The 21,704-nt window shown below is 40.1% G+C and overlaps 1 protein-coding gene across 5 annotated transcripts in view; it reads right to left on the bottom strand.

Annotated features, from left to right (window-relative positions):
- PLCB4 (phospholipase C beta 4) overlaps positions 1-21,704 on the bottom strand; it is a 271,807-nt gene that overhangs the window by 81,892 nt on the left and 168,211 nt on the right. For all 5 annotated transcript variants that reach the window (XM_069955430.1, XM_069955434.1, XM_069955433.1 and 2 more), the window contains 5 exons: positions 18,413-18,492; positions 13,974-14,027; positions 11,818-11,899; positions 9,931-10,031; positions 7,097-7,154 (listed from right to left, as the gene is read on the bottom strand). In XM_069955430.1, the coding sequence (XP_069811531.1) occupies positions 7,097-7,154; positions 9,931-10,031; positions 11,818-11,899; positions 13,974-14,027; positions 18,413-18,492 (375 nt within the window). The remainder of the gene's footprint in view (positions 1-7,096; positions 7,155-9,930; positions 10,032-11,817; positions 11,900-13,973; positions 14,028-18,412; positions 18,493-21,704) is intronic.

Below are 21,704 nucleotides of genomic sequence, written 5' to 3'. Positions count from 1 at the left end.
AGCACAAGTCAGAAAATCTGCCTGCAGGAGACTGGACCTGGATTTCTGGTAAGTACAGCCTTGTTTTGCAGCATGATAGCAACAACAAAAATAATGAATGTAAACTGGCAACTTGCTTTATATCCCATCTACTGTTGATTTAGATTTTGAAAGTTATAACGACAGGTACACTTTAAAAAAGGCCTATTGCCTACAATGGAACACAAGGCAACACAGGTATTGGATTGTTTCTTTTTCTTGTATTTCTTTGTCACTAAGGGAATCCCTTTTACTATTGTGGGCATCTATGTGGCATTGGTATTTTCAGGAGGCTATTTGTATGGCACTTATATTTCTGCAGTTCTGCATTTGGGGGCACTAGGCAGCACAGCAGGGGCAGTATTAGGGGCAGCAGCAGGATAGTAATGGGCATCAGGATTGGATATTTGTGTAGAGAAGGTGGGAAGGATAATGGAATAGGAAACTAGGTGAAGAGGCAGGAAATTATGTAAAGACGAATCGTGGTTGGAAGAAATATTTTGCCTGTAACTGAACAGCATTGTATTCTCCTCTATATTCTCTATATTGTATTCTATTGTAAAGTAACATGATTCATATGACCACTACGGCCCTTTCCCCACAGTTTTTTTTATGATTTAATGTCCAAATGTAATTCTGTTCATGAACTAGGAAGATATTTGACACTGAATTGCTGAAAACTGTGGGATGGCAGAAAGATATTATTACTTACAGATTACTACAGATGTAGCAAGCAGGAAGGCATACTCTGGAAAAAAAAAATCTTTCAAATCAACTGGTGTCAGAAAGGTTTTGTATGTTACCTCTATTAAAAAAAATCAAAAGTCCTCCATACTTATAAGCTGCTGTATGTCCTGCAGAAAGTGGTGTATTCTTTCCAATCTGACACAGTGCTCTTTGCTGCCACCTCTGTCCATGTCAGGAAATGTCCAGCAGGGGAGGATTAACTTTAACATAGGCCCCGGGCTGTTCACCAAACCTGGGCTGTAACTATAGCAGCACTAGCGTGGTGTATATAGTACAGGATAGTTATTGTCATGATGCCCTGATTTGTGCAAAATTGCGGCAAAAAAGCAGCGATTGTTTGCAACTCATGGCAGAACTGTATACAGGGACAATACACCACTGAAAGTATAATTTTTTGGGGGTAGCCATGGGCCCCCAAGAAGCTTAGGGCCCCGGGCTACCTCCTGATAAGGAGCTTTTATAATCGGCTCCTGCTGTCCAGGGCAGTGGCAACCCCCTATAGAACATTTTTCCTGCTTTGAACAGTTCCAGTCACAGACAGAGGTGGCGGCAGAGAGTACCGTGTCAGACTGGAAAGAATATACCACTTCCTGTAGGGCATACAGCAGCTGATAAGTACTGGAAAACTTGAGATGTCTAAATATAAGTTAATTACAAATCTATGTAATTTTCTGACACAAGTTAATCTGAAAGAAAAAATTCTCCGGAGTAGCCCTTTAAAGAGTGCTTTTTACTACTGCTACTGCAAAAACAGCTGTGAATTGACTCTGCAGATAGAAGTCCAGAAAATGCGTGTGACTTCTATTCTGATCCTAAGGATACCCAAACTTCCACCCGCAGAGTCGAATTCACTGCTAATCCAGGCAGTGCCCATAGTGAAAGGCACTCTTTAACCTAACAATTATTGCTATAAAGATCTTAATGCAGCATACTGTACTTTAAGCTGACAATTTCAATGGTATATCATGTGTTCAATATAGTTACTACACATCGTGTCTTCAAACTTTGCATTAATCAGTAGTGAATGTAAGAAACTTTGTAATATATCTTATCAGACAAAAATACTTCTTTCTCCTGGTACCAAGCTTGTTTTCTCCCTCCACTACTGAACTGTCATTTACTCTGAAAAAGCAGTTTAGTGCAGTCCTGACCTTACAAGACAGACTTGCAGCTTAGTGTTAGATCATATTACAAGCTACCAATACAAGTCTGCAGAGAGGAGAGGGGTGAGCATGGAAATAGGAGGGGGAGTGACTTAAAGGGAAGCAATCAGCCCAATCGGGCTGATATGGTTCCCTGAACCGTTGTATACAGCTCCTGCAGCAGCTGCGGCACATACCGGCCGTGGCTACAGGGCGGCTCCCTGCCTGTATCTAGTCACCGCTCTCTGCCTGTCAGCGCGCTCAGAGGGGACGACTGACAGGCAGAGAGGCCAGTAAGGGACAGCGTGCTGACCGGCAGAGAGTGGTGACTGGATACGGGCGAGGAGCCGCCCAGATGACTACTTCCCCGATGCTGCCTGTCACACGCCGACGGAACGTGCTGCGGCTGCTGCAGGAGCTGTATTCAGCGGTTAGGGTACCATATCAGCCCGATTGGGCTGGTTGGTTGCCTTTAAGAGGCCAGTAGCTGCAGAAAAATAGAGAGAGGGAGGAAGCAAAGTACCCACATGGAAGCTACTATTGGTAAAGATCTCACCCAAGGGCTTGATTTGAGGCTTACAGCTTTATAATGTGTTCCATGCTGCTGCTGCTTCTTAGAGCCTATACTGAGACATTAAAAGTTATGGATTTCCTGTTTTTTGTGTGTGGTAAAAACCATAGATTTAGGTATCTCAGAGACAAATGAAATTTACTGATCAAGCCTGGAAGGGGGGGGGGGGGGGGGGGGCTGATGAAAAATGCCACACACAGTAGGCCAGATATAACGCTACTCCTTATGTACACACATAGGATATCTTACCCAAAAGTCATCTGAAATGACAGCTACCCTTTAAAGCCTGGTTCTTTCCGTTGTTTTACATGACTCCAGTAATTCTATAACTAGCTATATAAGGCAAATGAATAAAAAAGGCTGAATGTTCCTGAAACATAATGAATAACTATAATATCAGGATATTGCCGAAGTTATACAGTAACTATCAATTTCTTTACAAAATGAAACAAAGGACGGCTTTATAGTCACTGTATTAAACACCTACCACCTTCCTACCCCATTGTGAAATTCTCACCACCCTCCTTCCCTACAGACATGTTACAAATAGCTGCATTGTGCATGGTGCCAGGCTACACGCCGGGCTTACATATAGTAAGGTAAGAAGGTCCAAATAGCAATAACTAAAAAAGGAAAAGATTTTTTTTCATTACCTAACTGGGAATTGGAAAATCTGATCTAAGGTCAGGAATCTTGAGGTTTTGTAAATGAATTTGATATTGGAAGGAATCCCATCGTCTTGATCCAAGACGTGTCTTGGCAAAGTGTCCTTATTATGGGGATTGCCTAAACCCATGGTTATTTGTCTCAGCTTTTAATTTCAGATCAGAGACTGAAATAGAGTATATGAAGAACCTGGTGTGATGCAGGTTTTTATACAAAACCAGGAGTGGATCCTTAACAGAGGAAATGTGTAAAAGAAAACCATCCTTATTGGATTCCCTAAGAGCTCAACAAACAACAAACATTGCACTGTGTAAAATATGTATAAACTATGTATAAAATCACAAGTCTAAAGTGTCACTGTAGTTATTACTTCAAAATCTAACTCCAAAGGGAATGTGATATAAAGCATATTTACAATTTACATTCATTATTTCATTATAGTTATCATACTTTAAAACAAAGCTATACTTACTTGTATCCAGGTGCAGTCTCCTGAAGCTTTTTAGTCGTGTGCTGGTAGAAAAAAGAGACTAAACACATGAAGTCCCAGCCAGTTCAACGTGTCCATCAATCACATGACTGCCTTCTCTGTGAGCACAGATAACCTGGGAAACACAGAATTTCCTGTGTTTAGGCTCTCTTTCAACCAGCACAAGGCCTTCAGGAGACTAAACCTGGATACAAGTAAGTATAGCTTTGTTTAGCATGATAAAAACAAACAAATAAAAAAAATAATGAATATAAACACCCCCTGCTGATTTAGATTTTGAAAGTTATAACAACAGTGACACTTAAGTAAATTAATATTTTCTCCTGAACAGCCATTGGGGGTCACGCGCATTATGGTGTCATTGTGTTTCCATATCCATGAAGACCCGAACTTCTGGATTAAAGGGACCAACAGCAGGTTAGACAAACCTAACCTGATATGTCCCTATTGGACAGGAGACACCAAGGGGGAAGGTATGTCTCTTACCTTCCTCCTCAGCGCTGTTCCGGTGCAGTTAGTAGCGTGCTCCATGGTCCAGTAAGACCATTAAAAGCACAGCCAGACCCCATACTGCCAATCTGGCCCGCATCATTGATTATAAGTAGAGAGGGGCAGGCCAGCCGGGGCTGGATCGGCGCTATGGGGGTGGGCAGTGCTCCTAACAGTCTTACCAGACCGTGGAGCAAACTACAAACTGCCTCGGAACGGTCCTGAGGAGTAAGGTAAGTGACATACCTTCCTCCTCGGCGTCTTCTGCGCAATAGGGACATATCAGCAGGTTAGATTCGTCTCACCTCTGATCTGGAAGCGAGCCATCGTGACAGGTACATTATTATTTTACTTATGGTAAGTTATAGTTATTAAAAAAATGTGATTTGATAAATTCACGTGGCATATCAGATTATGACACTGGCCAAGTAAAAGTGATTTTCGAAATCTCATCTACACACATTGGAAAAAGAGCAGCGAGTTGGGGTAAAAGAGGTCTCCCGACGACCCAAAGTCAACCCAATTTTGCCTGCTGCTTAAGTTTCATTCTTTTTTTCAAGCAATTGAATTAAAATGGATTTTAAACTCCTGAAACGATATACTCACTTTATAAGTGTATATTATGTATAATTATTTGTTAACATATAATTTATCTCCATACGAAATGCTATGGTTTTGTAAATTTAAGTTTCCCACTTTTTAAATGTATCTTAAAGGGGCGTATTATGTGAGATTAATTTTTTTTTTTTTTTACTGACTGAAGCCCCATGTAAGCATGGTGCTACCTCTCCCACAATGACAAGTCAGCTGAAAGCAGTAATGTGTTTAATGACCTAAATCCTGCCGCTTGTTGCCTTGGTGCTTGTGTATACTTCTGTCACGGTAGATGATAATATACCTAACTACCATCTGTATTAATTTCTATCAAAGGAAAGATGTTATTGAAGGTTTTCTTGTAGACAGTATACCGTACAGGAGTGTTCATCAACCTGTGCCCACTCCAGCTGTTGCAAAACTACAATTCCCATCATGCCTGGTGTGCCGAACACAGCAACGTTGCAGACAAATACTGAAAGAATAAGGTTTTGCAATCGACAGTCTGACAATAGTTTTTGGCAATCTCAATGGGCTAAGAGAATATCATTGTCAGGGTTTAATCTACTGTTAAACCTGATAATCAAATGAGGTAAAAGGTTTCCCAGATAGATCATCAATAGTAAGATTTCTGTACTTTGCATATAGGGAATACACAGCTTATTTTAAAGGGCCGTCCCAACAAGAAACCCCTCAATCAGATCTACACCATGACCTCTTGGATCGGCTGGTATTCCTGAGGAAGCTGCAGCTACACTTTTCTCCTGCAGCGGCCACTACTGGAGAAATGTAGTATTACACATATCACATTCGCATGAATCAATATCAGCCAAATCAGGTAGCTATTCACCACCATATGAAGGACCATGCTCTAACATTAAAGTGCCAGGTATAGTTGCTCTCTCCACCATATCTCTTCTGATTAGGGTTATTTACTCTCATAGGGTTCATAAAAATGGTTGTTAATTTGAGAAAACCAATTTTATATAGATATAGCCTCAAAAAGGTTTTCAGATTACACATATTTTTAAATGTCTAATAAAAGAACATATAGTGGTAAAAAAATGATTTTGTTGCAAACGGCCCACTTTGTTGTCTTCATTGCCCCACTTCCTGTCTAGTTTCTAGCAGGATATCCTGTTCCTGCTGTACATTCTAGTTGTCTTTCTCTCCCTCACAATGTAAGAGACTTCTGTAGACATATAGGGCAAGATTATAATGAGGAACATATAGTAGGAGGGAGATAGAGATGGCTGAATTCCCAGCTAGAGTGTACAGCAAAACAGGAACCTAAAGCTGTACTGTTCCATTTACATAGAATACAATCCACATTGTGTCCTATTTCTCCACTTAAATGGCTTATACATCCTAGGGAGGATCAGGATTCTCATCTCTTGGCCAAGGTGGCCAGCTACAAAGCTTGTGTCTCTCTTTCTCTGGGACCCTGTGTGGACAGCTGATTGATATGGATGAGAACTGTGTAATACTTAAGTTCTCCAGTGGTGGTGCTGCAGAAAAACTGTAGATTTACTACCAAGTTTTCCCACAGATTACAGCTGACTGTTTTGTGATCAGTCCATTGTTGAGGGAATACTTCATAACAAGTAGTAGTTGTCCAAAATGGAAAACCCCTTCAAGATAGTTTATGCTAGTTCTTTTCATTGTTTTTAACCTCCTACTACCTGAAATAAAGCTCAGAAGACAAATTAAGCTTTCCGTTTACTGTACATTAATCATCATCAGCCCCTTGTAGCACATCCTAATATATACCACTTTAAAAAAAACCTATTTTAAATAAACCTGCAATACTTTATTATACACTTCTATCCATCAGATTGTGCGGTATGTTACGTTAAAGAAAATCTATGACATAATCATAGCAGAACTGAGACATAAATACATAAGCAATGGAAACCAGAACTTTCAGACATTGGATAAAACAGTCAGAATAGAAAAGTAAAATATTTCTACAGAAAACAATCACTCAACAAGATCAGCACATTAGCACATATAGGGCATCAATACAAAAAGCCACCGAAGCATACATGTAAAAGGCAAAAAGGGAAAAATGGGGAAGCAATTTACCGGTTGCACCTAGAGGTTCTCACAGAGCAAGGCTAGGCAACCTTCAACATTACCAGTGGCTGCTGAACCACATCGCCCATCGCTGTCAGTAAATGGCGGCAGATAGCAATGGGACATGTGATTCAGCAATGGGTGGGAACGCATAAGGTTGCCTACTCTTGTCGTAAAAAGGAAGGAAGGTCGGCAGACCAGAAACAAAGGCCAGTCGATTGGATGACACATGCAATGGGAGGTTGTAAGAGGCAAGCCACGGCAGACAGACTCTCATAGAAGTTAATGTATGAAAAAGCTTACTTCATTTAGAAAGCTCACTAATTGGTCTACCGTTAAATAATCAGATTTGTCTCCATTGCTGAAAAGAAATTTATTAGAGTAAGTAAGTTTCCATAGAACATAGATATGTAGTTGTATATATATATATAAAAAAAAAATCTAATGACATACTGATGTAACATTGAGAAAAAGTGCTAAACCGTTAGTCTTATAATGTATATCCTGAAAAAACTATGATTTATATATAAAAGAACAACTAGACAAACTATATAAAAGCCCCATGTCCCCTTATCATAGGACCAAAGGTGTATTGTTTCTCCTTGAGGAGAGCGCCAATACGTGTGTGGAGAATTACAGGCTATTCATGCTCCACTGGGAATTCTGGGAAGAAGATTATGCAAAGTAGCTTTCTGGTGCCCCCTTTTGGAGGTACACTAGCTTTCAACCATTGCTTGGCCTGCTTAAGAAGACTTAGAACATGTCTGGGGATTTGATAACCCAAGCCAGTACTGACAAGGGGCAATAATCCTTAAAGTGTCCCTGTCGTTATAACTTCCAAAATCTAAATCAACAGTAGATGTGATCTAAAGCAAATTTGCAATTTACATTCATTATTATTATTATTATTATTTTTTTTTTTTTAGTTATCATGGGAAACACGGGACTTCCTGTTTTCTGACTGTATTTTTCCCAAAGAGTCAGAAAACAGGAAGTCCTGTGTATCCCATGCCATCTGAGCGCTCACAGAGAGAAGGCAGTCATGCGATTGATGGACACATTGAACTGTGACTCTCTGTACTGGCCGGAATTACTGTGTTTAGTCTGGTTTTTCAAACCAGCACTAGTCAGAAAATCTGCCTTCAGGAGCCTGATTTCTGGTAAGTTCAGATTTTTTTTAAAGCATGATAACAACAAAAAAAAATAATAATGAATGTAAATTGCAAACTTGCTTTATTTCACATCTACTGTTCATTTAGGTTTTGAAAGTTATAACGACAGGTACACTTTAAACATCTATCATTTTCGAAGGCTTTTGAAAGAACCATTGACTTGAAGGGAAGGTGCCATCAGAGAGCTACATTGCATATTCTTCTTCAGAATACTATAGGTTGATGTTACTGGCTATCTATGAGCAGTGCTTGTTTTAAAGGGGTTCTCCCACTATAGTAACATCTATGTCATCACTTGTAGTCAACAGAGATAAAAACCCTAAAATCAAGAAGAAGAATATGCTAAATAGGCAAACTGGCACACCAAACAAAATCATTAGTATAAAAGTACTACTGAAGCATGCACAATAACACTACTATATAAATAGTCCCAAAGCTAAAAACACAACAATTTTAAGAGTTTAAATTTTAAAGAGTTTTTAAGTGTTTTTAGCTTTGGAATTATTTATTTAGTGCTTCAATAGTACTTTTATTCTTATGATTTGTTGGTGTACCAGTTTGCATATTCCTTTTCTTTGCTAGTTTTGTATGTTGATTTATATGCTGGTAATAAGCACCCACTTAATCAATCCTTTATTTGGGTTGTGCATGTCCTATATGTATTTTAAAGGTACAAACACTGGCACCCCAACCGATTTTCACAATCAAGATGCTGCTGGCTTCCCGCTGTACAACGAATAGAGGGGTAGAAGTAGCACTGCTGAAGAATTGAAATAGGGTCAGTTTTTGGAATGTGCATTTTGGAAGTTTTTGCAGTGCCCATTTACATTTTAGGACAGGAAAACCCCTTTAAATGAGCTTTGACATCTCAGTAATATCATAAGGATACTGACCTTCATTTATTTTAACCTGTGCTTTAAGGGGTATTCCGGGAAAAATTTACTTTCCCCCTATCCACAAGATAGGTTAAAAGTCTGAGATTGTGGGGCTTCCGACCCCTGAAAACGTCGGCGATGTCCATATTGGACCCTGCTGGCTCTGTTATGAAGAGCACGCCGGCACTCGACCCATGGCTCTAATTATTCCTATGGAGCAACGGAAAGAGCTGAGTACAGCGCTCTACCGGCGTACTCGCCTCTTTCCGTTACTCCATAGAAATGAATAAAGCCGGGGGTTGCGTGCTGACCCGGGGCTATATTCAAAAGGGTGCCTTTACATAGACAGATTTATCAGACAGATTTTTAAAGCCAAAGCCAAGAAGAGACAATAAACAGGACACAGGTCAAAGGATTTTCAAATCCATTCCTAGCTTTGGCTTCAAAAATCTATCAAATACATCTCTCTGTGTAAAGGCACCCTAGCAGAGCCGACAGGGTCCGATACAGAGATAGTCAGGGGTTCAGGGGTCGGACCCCCTGCAATCTCCTACTTTTCCCCTATCCTGTGGCTAGGGGAAAAGTTAATGTTTCCCGGAATACCCCTTCAAAAAAATGCATTAAAGGAGTCAATATTATAACAGTGAATTGTTTATAGGCACATAGGTAGCCTGTAATTTCTTGAATTTTTTTACCCACTATTAAAAATGCTGTTGGCATTGTAAGTTTTTCTAGTTGTTCTCTTTTAATAAATAAATAGTATTATAATAATACAAAAAAATAAAATAAAAATAAAACCTTTAAAGCAAAATGAACACAAATGTGCTTTGGCAAAACTAGTCTATGAATTTGCTGTTTATATTAGTTTACAAGGTTTGTTAATATCTAACCAAGCCAGTTAATCTGTAGAGAGTTAGTAACAGCCAGACCAAAACAAGTGTCAAGTACATCTGTAGCATGCCGCACTGAATGGTCTCAATTATAAGGCTACAAAAACATTTAAACACAAGGTAAATGTGTCAAAGAATATAAAACAGGTACATAACAAGCTAATAGTAAACTGGGATCCAAACTGAATGTCTCTACTTACATCTTCTTAAACAGCTCTTCTATGTCGGTTCTGGGGCAAATCTTTTGTGTAAGCTCATAAAACTTCTCAAATGTGAAAGCAGACGGTTCAATCTCATCATTCTGCAAAATAAGAACATTGTACGTTAAATATAACAAACACTCATGTTTCTGGGGTCACTTTTATTTTCAGGACTTTACTGGACCTCGGGACCACAAAAATTCTAACTATAGGGCAAAAGCGTTTTGCTGAGAGCCTCCCCCTTTGGCTATGACTGATTTATTCAGCTCTTCTGGGAGAGCAGGAAGGGCGGTGGGAATCAGGCTCAGGGGGTGTGAATATGAGACTGAGGGGGTAGAAATCAAGCTCAGGGAGTGTGGATATGAGGCTGAGGAGGTGGGAATAAGGCCTACAGTATGTGAATATATGGCTGAGGGGGGTGGTAATATAAGACTAAGGGAGGTAGAATTCAGGCTCAGGGGGTGTAAAGATGAGGCTGAGGGTGTAGGATTTAGGCTCAGGGGGTGTAAAGATGAGGCTGAGGGGGTGGGAATCAGGCCTAGAGTGTGTGAATTTGTGACTGTGGGGGTGGTTATATGAGACTAAGGGAGGAAGAATTCAGGCTCAGGGGGTGTAAAGATGAGGCTGAGGGGGTAGGATTCAAGCTCAGGGGTGTGAATGTGACACTGAGGGGAATAGATATTGGGCTCAGAGGGTGTGGATATGTGGCTGAGGAGTGTAAATCAGGCTTGCTAATGTAGAAGTCATAAAAAAATGATAACTTAAAATTTTGGGATAACCCCAGTTAGTGACTCTGACAACGAGTGCATGATACTCAGGGTCTACTTTGCCTTAATATTTCCTTAAAGTGTTAATATTTTCTTTTAGTGGCCTTGTAAGAAAAGTCAATCTATGACCCATAAGCCATGACTGGGGTTCAGAAGAGACAAATGTATTGTCTCAGCAAAACATTGAAATGAATGCGGCATTATAGTAATTTAACAATGAAACATAAAAGCAAGAACCGTTTGTGCAACATAAATTATTAGAATAATGTTTCCCATTGTTGATAAAAAGCATAATGTTAGGCCAGATAATACAGAGACATCTGAACATTCAAACCTTGAAATGGCAAAATAATTAATCATATAGGCTCTATCTTAAAGCAAATGTACCACTGGTACATTGCTTTTTTGTTTTATTACATGAATAGGCCAGCGCTGCTGCGGGGATGACGGTGCCCTTAGTCCTTTTCTTGAACTGCTGCCCATTTCGCGTGCACATCGCTGGTCTATTCCCAAGCACTTTCCGCGCATGAAGCACCGGAGGTGGGCCTACTGACCCTCAGTGTGACGAAACCCCCTCCCCTCTGTGACTCGGCTCCATTAGAATCAATGGAGCCACGTGACAGGGGAAGGCAGATGGTCACACTGGTGACCGGTGGGCCCACCTCTGGTGCTTCATGCCCGGAAAGTGCTTGGGAATAGACCAGCGATGTGCGCGGGAAATGGGCAGCAGTTCAAGAAAAGGAACGGGGCACCGGCATCCCCGCACCAATGCTGGCCTATTCATGTAATAAAACAAAAAAGCAATGTACTGTACCAGTCTTTGAAACTATCCTAATATATGTAGAAAAAGACGTGGGGCCCCCAATCCAGTTGAACACGTGTATTTTTTTGCCAACGTCAAAAATATTCAGTTTTTTGCAAATGTATTTTTTTTTTACTTTTTCTTCATAGTTTATGTATGTCCTATGGTTTGGTACAGTATGTTATGCTCAGTTTATAGCTTAGGATTGGCGAGTATTGTCTATCCCTTACAGTCTGCCCCATGGGGCCCTTGCACAACACTCTGGAATTAAATCTATGAGCTCAAATGCAGCAAAGAACAATAAATCGCAATAAATACCTTTCCGCTCGGAAGACCTAATTCTTTAAGAACTTGAAAGATCACTTTTTCTGTTTTTCCAGAGGCAAACGTTCTTGTAATACTAGAAATAGATGAACATATTGATGGTTTATAAAACTGAAATAACAAAAAACAAACAAATTTCCACCCCAAGGATTATATAGGATAGCTGATGTTCAGGAGACAGGGTGTAAGATTTGAGTTTCCCAGTTATTATGCATGTAACAAAGATTTAAGGCCCTATTACACCAAGCAATTATTGTCTGCATTTGGCCAATTATCGCTTAGTTTAATAGCTAGTGTTAAAAGGCAACGATTAGCCGACATGCGAAACGTCGTCTGATCCTTGTCAATGATAACGACGGTCTGCTGGCTCACTTTGTGTAATAGGAGCGACTGCCGCTATCTCCTATGGGCTCCCAGAATGATCTAAAGATTGTCCGGACAGCCCCCCGCCGCTCACGGCAGCCTTCCCCCCCCCCCCCCCCCCCGCACTTACCCGATGTCTGCACCTGCAATGAGAGGGGAACAAGGAGCAAGCGATTGCTGATCTGACAGGTCGGTGCTCGCTTGCTCCTCCTAATCAGCCTCCTAATAGGGCCTTAAAACTTACAGGACTTACAAAACTTACAGGACCTTTTAAAGGATAACCAAGACCTGCTTAAAGGGATTGTGTCACCAGTAATATGCTGCATGAGCCATGGGCAGCATGAAAAACTAACAGGCTCCATTGATATAATGATGTAGGACTGACTTATAAGAATCGAAATTACGAGGAACAGGGCTCCAAGTCATTGGTCCCCAGTGACTTCTCCTCACCCCGATTGATTGAGCAATCTCTCCATACTTGCTGACAGGTTCCTTTAACTAACAAATCCACTATGTATAGGTAGGTGAGTGAACTTTCCCTTATTAAAAATCCAGCAAAACAACAAATACTTTCATAATTATATCCAGAAATAGCAATTGTTTTGTGCCAAAGAACCAACCGTGCACAATAGACTATGACAAAATGCTCGATTCTTTTCGGCAGTCATATATCAGCAGCCTATGAGATACTGAACACATATTTAGTCCACAATTGAGTTATAGCAAGGCCTCATTGCTCAGGAGGATGTTTTTCATAGGAGCTGCCTGTCAAGCAAATGACCCAGAACCAACAGCTCTGTCAGGTCTCCAACCCTCCATACAATGCCTGGCTCGCTGGTCTCACAGAGTGAATTCTGTATAAGGTTCTCATACTCCTCCATAGCAAACAGTCACATCTATGAATGTAACTAAAGAATAAAAGGCACATGAGCTCCATAAAGATATATCAACAGCAATTCCCTATTATCCTCACCCCATTTAGCTTTAGTGTGAGACGGATATACAGGGAATGGATATAGAGCTATAGGGTAACAATCAGCAATTGGGAAATACTCTGCAGAATTTCATGTTGCTGTCTGATTTCCATGGCTATACACAATAGTAACTTCAAGGAATGGGAGGCAATTGCCATGCGCTGTCCGCAGCTGCCCAAGTGTGCTCACTCACCCCCTATGTCTAATGAATGTTCTGTACATCTGTCTTCGAGGGAAAGTGAGCCACTGCCAGACACTGCTAAGGCAATTCTATCTTTAAGGGAAGCAACAGGATCTAAACTAAACTTATAGGGGATTTCAAAATAAAATTTGTATTTGTGGTCGTTGCATATGGTGGGGGAAACTCAAAAACTCCCGCATTCCCGCCGTATGCTGTGACCGTATGAAGGGCAGAGCAAGCTGAGATACGGTAGAGTGTCGCTGTGCCCAGAAAAACTCACCTCTTCCACCCGTCTGGCCGCCCTTGTATCCTACCGGTATTTCTGTACCTCCTTCTCTGCCTCTCAGATCTCTCTGTTGTCTGATGTTTTTCATAAATTTTTATTTGGTGTGTGTTGGAAGAGGGGTAGTCTTATAATCCAAGTATATGCCAAACAAAAGTTGGGGGACGTCTTATACGCTGGGATATATATATATATATATATATATATATATATATATATATATATATATTTATTATTTTCAATTATATGAATTATTGTAAAACGCTGCACAACCCCTTGAACTACATTAATACTATAGTAGTAAATGACAGGTAAACCATTTTTTCATTGTGTTTATTTTAATTCTTACCTTCGGACTGGGATTTTTCCATTTATATTGGTGAGAAATGTGAGTTTCATCCAGCTGAAATACAAAAGAAGTATAATGCATATAATATAACGTAGGTTATTCAAGTAACCATCACTATTACTAAACCTTTACATTGCCCAAACTACTACTTCCCTCAAAACATGTCTCTGCGATGAATCAGGATGGATGAGTGGTAGCATGCATTATAATTTAGCGCCTTTTAACAACAGGTTCATCAGCTTTCTTATATGGTCTGTGTGTTAATTCCTTACTAAAATTTTAAAATCCCTGCTTCCTGTTAGTGAATGGAAACTAGAAGATACTTAATCCTTCTCACAGCTGAAAGTTTACCGCAACATAGTCAATTCCCTGTGAGCAAAACATTAAAGGGGTGCTACAGAGGAAAAAATTCTAGTCAACTGGTGTCAGAAAGTTATACAGGTTTGTAAATTGATTCTATTAAAAAACAAAAGTCTTCCAGTACTTATTAGCTGAGGTATGTCCTGCAGAAAGTGGCGTATTCTTTCCAGTCTGACACAGTGCTCTCTGCTGCCATCTCTGTTTGTGTCAGGAACTGTCCAGAGCAGGAAAGGTTTTCTGTGGGGATTTGCTACTGCTCTGGACAGTTCCTGTCACAGACAGAGGTGGCAGCAGAGAGCACTGTGTCAGACTGGAAATAACACCCACTGGAGATTTTTAATAAAAGTAAATTACTAATATGTATAACTTTTTAACACAAGTTAATTTAAAAATAATTCTGTAGTACCCGTTTAATATATCTTCACATGTTTATACAATGTATCAAGCTTCCTAGTTCACACATTTATCCCCTGAAACTAAATAGGAATATTTCCATTGACAGAGATCTTGAAAATAGAGAAGAAACGAAGCATGTAATTTATCTTAGCTAGGAAAACCCATTTACTGCCATACAAACTAACACAAATATTCTAATAATCCCCAATATAGATACAGTATAAACTAGAAAACAAAGTTTAGGGAGATCACCTGGATAAAGTCAATATAACAGTATGTGCGTGCTATGGTGCAGTCTTTGCATTGCAAGTGTACATATAGCCTATTCCTCTTAATCATAAAAGCTGCAGTAATTCAAGATAAAGAACTTGAGATGAGCGACTTTGTTATCTCTTCAATTCGCTCATCAGCCGGCTGTCTTTTAACTCTGTGCCGCTCCTCTTTGGGTGCTGGCGAAAGCTGTATCCAGTCCTAGGAAACTTATCCCAGTTTCCCAAGACTGTACTCAGCTTTTCCCAGCACCCGGGGAGGAGTGGCACGGAGTTAAAAGACAGACGGCTGATGAGCGAATTGCAGAGATAACAAAGCACTTTGCTCAGTTAAGGCTATGTTCACACTACGTAAAAGTACGATGGCAACAACGGCCGTACTTTTGGCGCGGTGGAACAATTCCTTACTTTCAATGGGATCCTGGCCGGAGCGTATACACATCGTATGCGCTCCGGCCGGGATCCCGTACGGGGCCGGAAACCCTGTCAGTTCACACTATGAAGCAAGCGGCTCCGGCCGCTCGCTCCATAGTGTGCAGGGGGAAGCTCTGATGCGGGTGCACGCTGATGCGCCCACATGAGGGCTCTGCGGCCGGACAGATCATCTAGCTGGTACTTAAGTACCGGCCGCGATGATCCGGGCAGAGACCGGCCGTTTCGTGTGTGAACATACCCTAATACTGTAAATTCACTCATCTCTATACCTCCTACAGTTTTTTAGTCTAGCTCCCCACAACAGGGAGCATAAACTTAAGAAATCAGTATTCTGATTAGTTTGCAATCAGAAAATGAACAGAAATTTCCATGGAAATGCTGTCCACTTGCACATCCCTAGATTTACCACTAAAGGATGCACAAAAATGTCTGATAAATAGGTGTTCATTGTTTAGAAGAGAAATTTCTGATATCACAGACAACACAATGGGGGAGATTTATCAAACATGGTGTAAAGTGAAACTGGCTCAGTCGCCCCTAGCAACCAATCAGATTCCACCTTTCATTCCTCACAGACTCTTTGGAAAATGAAAGGTGGAATCTGATTGGTTGCTAGGGGCAACTGAGCCAGTTTTACTCTACTCCATGTTTGATAAATCTCCCCCAATGACTGTAAATTTACCACCCTAAAAATGGTATAATCACATTATTTCTGTGGACGGCCAGCAGAACAGTTTTTTGGAAGAAAAAAAAAATAAAATAAAATTATGCAAGGTGCCAACATTGGTCCAAAGTATAACAAAAGAGAGTACTATGCCTGGCAAATAACCAGCTTTATAATAAATATATACAGTGGTACCTTGGTTTAAGAGTACCTTGGTTTAAAAGCGTTTTGGTTTAAGAGCTCACAGTTTTTTAAAATTGTGACTTGGTTTAAGAGCATTGCTTTGGTTTAAGAGCTCCATGTTCTGGGTGGGAGCGCGAGTGGAGGAGGGGCATGGTCTGCATAGCGGGGTCTACATCCCTATATTCTGTCCCAGGAAGTCTCCCTCACCTTCCAAATCATAGCAGATCCACTTCAGGCTGGGGCTTACATCAGGGGACAGGACTGTGGGGGTAATCTCTCCATAGCTGCAACCCCTCTCTCCCCGGACAGAGAGTGCTGCATGTATGTGCCCACATCTGCCCTGCTCATTCCTCCATGCTCCCTGCAGTCTCTCTCAGCTCTTGTGTTTCCCATCCCCTCCATTACTGTACAGTAACTTATAATATCACATATTCAGCTGTTTCTTAATCTTTGTTTCATCTGTTTTACATGTAATTCAGAAAAATAAATCATTATTTTTGGGGGTGTGGAACCAATTGTCTGCACTTCTATAATTTCTTATGGGAAAATTTGCTTTGGTTTAAGAGCAGATTTGGATTACAAGCACGGTCCCAGAACGAACTATGCTCGTAATCCAAGGCACCACTGTATATATATATATATATATATATATATATATATATATATATTTTTTTTTTTTTTTTTTTTCTTACTGTAGTTCGCTATCCTACACATAGGTGGCAGCTGCACGCCATTGCATACATACAGGGAATATTTATCAAGCTGAATGTATCTCTGTGCCCATTGACGTTGTACTTACGGCTTTATACGCTTGATCTGTATACTAACACCTACTTTACCACTTTTCTGGAAAATTCCTTTTCTTTTATTAATTCTTAAAGCATTTACCTTATATATCCACTCACTAGTTTTATATTCAATATAATCAATAGAGTACTGCATGTTTGTTTGGCTACGTTCACACAATAATTTATGCTAGGAAATATGCTCATGGCGATGAGACCTTTACACCCCTTTCGGTTACAAGACGTTCAAAATTAAATTAGAGGGCAAAAAGTGAGCGGCTGCTGAATGTTATTCCAACCATCTGAGCCGGCCAAGAGCTTAACTAAATATACTATATTACATAAGTCTATCACAATATTAAATCATTTATCATTTTTTTGTTCTTGTGACCCTTGCACAGTCCTTGCCAGATGCCTCTGTACTAAAGGTGGAAGAATACTAAGTGCAATGTAAGCAAAGAAAAGATTTTATAAGTTAGGCCCATATACGACATCTAAAAGGACATAAAATCTGTGGCTATGTTCATACAACGTAAAATTTTAAATTAATCATGGCCGTTGTTTTAATTTGCAACAACGGCCATAATTAACTGAAAATTTATATTGCACTGCAGGCAAGAGAATCCCGTCCGGAGTGTATAGACATGGTATACGCTCTGGCCGTGATCCCTATCGGCTACAGGAAAAACTGATATGCCAGTTTTGTGCAACCGCTATTGCGGCTTCACTGAATTTTTAGTTTACACAATGGAGAGTGCGGCTCTGGCCGCACTTTACATTGTCAGCTATGGTAAATTAGGATGCAGGCACACACGCATCCCAATTCTGCAGTACAGGCTGGGATGATCTTCACTGACACCAGACGTTCTGTGACATGGCCGGGTGTCAGTGAAGTGTGTAAACCTAACCTATGACTGTATGTAGGCACATAAACATTTAAACATACCTGGGAAATGGAACAAAAAAATTCTGAAATACATAGGCAACAAGCCCACATAAAACAAATCCAAACATTATTATGTACATTTATTAAGGCCGGCATACTCGTACGCTGGTCTTAAATTAGGCCCCATCCCCTTTTCCCCAGCTGAATTCATAAACCAAAGATGGTTCACAGTCTCTAAGTAAAATATATGAGAAGACCCTGAATACATTGTTATGTTCTTGGCTCACTAAATTGGTGCAGAAGCTACATACAATAGGATTAGCCAATCTCATATAACCTTAAACTCAATGTGTTTGAGGCTACAAAGTTCCCCAGCCAAATTACAAAACTGTAACAAAATGAATAGCATACATAATATATATAGAAAACAAAGAACAAAGAGACACATGGAAGACACTTACTGTTTTTTGAGACATGTCATTGGACTGACGTTGTTGGCTCTAAAGTTATGCGTGATAGATTTTAGCCCTTCTACCCATTGCTGAAAGACATACAAACACAGAGTACAAATAAGGAAAATCACTCCATACAAGACATACTGTACTGTGTAACAAAAGCAAGACAGGCAGCGATTTCTGTACAAGTCTAATACATTTCTACTTTACACTCAATATTGTCAAATTATCAAGACAGAGAAAGAACAAGCAGGTTGCATAAAGACCAACATGGAAAATGTTACACACACAAACCCGTCCTCAACAAGAGGCTGAAGTACACAATGTCCTTCATCTAATGGACCAAATAGGTTAAAGTGTTAAAATTTTGGCCTAACTTCTGGGCATCTTACCTAGGGCCACAACAAGGTGATCTCAGGTCTCTCCTTGCTTGTTTCCTACAGAATAAAGTCATGATGATCTATGGGCTATGTTCACACAAGGTTTTTTCCTCTCCGTTTTTGAACAGAAAAAAATTACGTCTGTCATTTCACTGTCTGGCCGCCCGTCAGTGCAATGACGGATGTTGGTACATTATTCTAGTTCAGTTGGAGTAATAATTGAAAAGTCCATTGAATTTAATAGTAAAAAAGGTAAAAAAAAAAAAAACGAAAAACTGTGTGTGAACTAAAAAATAATGTCCACTGTTTGGTAAAAGGAATCCGAAAATAATTGTCATGGTGGTTATTCTGATGTCTGCGCAGACAACGTGCATTGGACGTCCATCATTCCACTGACTTCAGTGGATTGCATTGAGGTCAATTAAATCGCGGCAATAATGGACGTCTTTTTAAATAAAAAAAAGCGGACACCTTTTCTCTTTTTTTGACATTGTGTGAACGTAGCCTTAGGCTAAATTCACACAATGTAACTTTTCTATTAATCACGGCTGTTGTTGCCGATTTGCCCCGGCCGCACTTTCCCTTGTGTGCAATGGTAAATTGGGATGTGGGCGCACACGGATGCACCCACATCCCAGTTTAAAAGAAATTAAGTTTATCATGGCCAGTATTGCAGTCCCAGCTGGGATAAACTTCACTGACACCGGCAGTTCTGTGACCTGGCCGGGTCAAAGAACAGCCGGTGTCTTAAGTAGTGTGAACGTGGCCTTACACTGTACATAGTATGGTGGCCATACACATTAGATAGAAGTAGGATAGTGGTTGTACAATGGTTAAATAAATCATCGTTTAACACATTTTTGTCCATATTGGCCTTTACAATAATCCAAAACTCTTCCAAAGTCTTTGCTAACAAAAAAAGGCCGATATGATACTATACAGCCCAGCATACGATTTGCTTTCCCTACCGCCTGGTCGCATTCAATTTGAGGATGTCAGAAATCACTACCCCTAAATCCTTCTCTTCTGAAGTCTTTGCCAACATAGAACTTCCGAAATGATACTCGGATAGAGGATTCCTCCTCCCCAGTTGTGTTATTTTACATTTGGAAACATTGAACCGCTGTTTTGATAGTTTTGACTACTTATCCAGAAAGGTTAAACAGTTTTCCATATTACTGACACCTCCAGGTATATCAACCCTTAACAGACAAACCTTCCCCTATTGTCACTTACAAACATCAAAAATAATGGGACCAAGAAGAGACCCTTGTGGCCACCACTTGTCACCAGTCTCTGTCCAGAAGAAACACCATTAACAATGACCCTCTGCTATCTATCCTTCAGCCAACCACTGAACTATCCAGGGATTAAGCTCTGGGTAATGTAATACAACATCCAATTCTAGGAGCTGCACATCTGATCAATAAGTACATGAACAAGAAATGGGATCACTGGCATAACTAACACGTCTACATCACCGGGCTGCTTTCATGTTATTGGGACATAATTTTTTATAGCTTCATTGATTGTTGGTAAATATATTGCGGTATGACGTCTATTGTAACCTTTGGCATATGGCAATTCTGAATTCTACAAAATATAAATACCCAGACGGCAGATTTTTAAACAGTATTCATTGCAATTCCCTATCTTGTCTTTATGTAAGATGAGTCAGCCAAGTATCCTGGGCAATTTACATTACTCAGTGTGGTCCATAAAGCCAAAGAAGAGAATTAAACTAGCCATGTGTACAGCCGGAGCTGGCCATACATGTAATATATATTGCATTTCTTTATGTTTAAAGGGGTACTCCAGTGAAAATATTTTTCTTTAAAACTAAGTGGTTTCCGAAAGTTATATAGAATTATAATTTAATTACATTTAAAAATCTCAAGTCTTCCCATACTTATCAGCTCCTGTATGTCCTACAGGAAGTGGTTTATTTTTTCCAGTGTGACAGTGCTCTCTGCTGCCACCTCTGTTCATGCCAGGAACTGTCCAGAGCAGCAGCAAATGCTCATAGAAAACCTCTTCTGCTCTGGACAGTTCCTGTCTCAGACAGAGGTGGCAGCAGAGAGCACTGGATCAGACTGAAAAGAAAACAACATTTCCTGCAGGACATACAGCAGCTGACAAGTACTGGACGACTTGAGATTTTTAAGTAAAAGTAAATTACAAATCTATATAACTTTCTGAAACCAGTTGATTTAAAAGAAAAAGATTTTTGCTGGATAACCCTTTTAGGAAGGAAAAATTATTGATTTCCAAATACCTTTCCCACAGCTTGTTAGGATAGATCTAGTCTTGCTGCTTACAATATTAACCTTTCAGCAAGTACTGCATAAATCAATAATACCAAGGAATGTAAGAAACTATGTAAGATATCTTATCAGACAAAAACATCTGTTTTTCCAATTATCAGACTTTTTCCTTCCTCCGTCCCTTTAATTCATTGCCAAAAACTGCTTAAATAAGTCTTAAGACCGATCAGCTCACTGCGTGACCAATTCACTTATTGACCATAGAAGCCAACAGAAAGAGTAGAAGTTAGCGGCAGAATGAGAAAGGGACAGATTAAGGCACACATAAATGCTTCTGAAAGCTTCAGTAAGTTTTATATCTCAGCCCAGTGCTTACACTGCTAAGTACTGTTCTATAATGTCTTCCATGCTGCTGTTAATTCAGAGTGTGTGCTATAGAGATGTAGAGGAGCGGGATCTCCTGTCATGTGTGTGTATGTTTTGTATGGGAGACATCAAAGCAGCTAGATTTCACCTATTAAAGCAACTCTGTACCCCCCCAACCGCTTGTACCTTCGAATAGCTGCTTTTAATGCAAGATCTGTCCTGGGGTCCGTTCAGCAAATGATGCAGTTATTGTCCTAAAAAAAACAACTTTTAAACTTGCCGCCCTGT

This window comes from Dendropsophus ebraccatus, chromosome 15 (assembly GCF_027789765.1).
Source record: "Dendropsophus ebraccatus isolate aDenEbr1 chromosome 15, aDenEbr1.pat, whole genome shotgun sequence".
NCBI lineage: Eukaryota > Metazoa > Chordata > Amphibia > Anura > Hylidae > Dendropsophus > Dendropsophus ebraccatus.
Note: the sequence above shows the minus strand (reverse complement) of the source record. Positions and strands in the feature narration are given on the sequence as shown.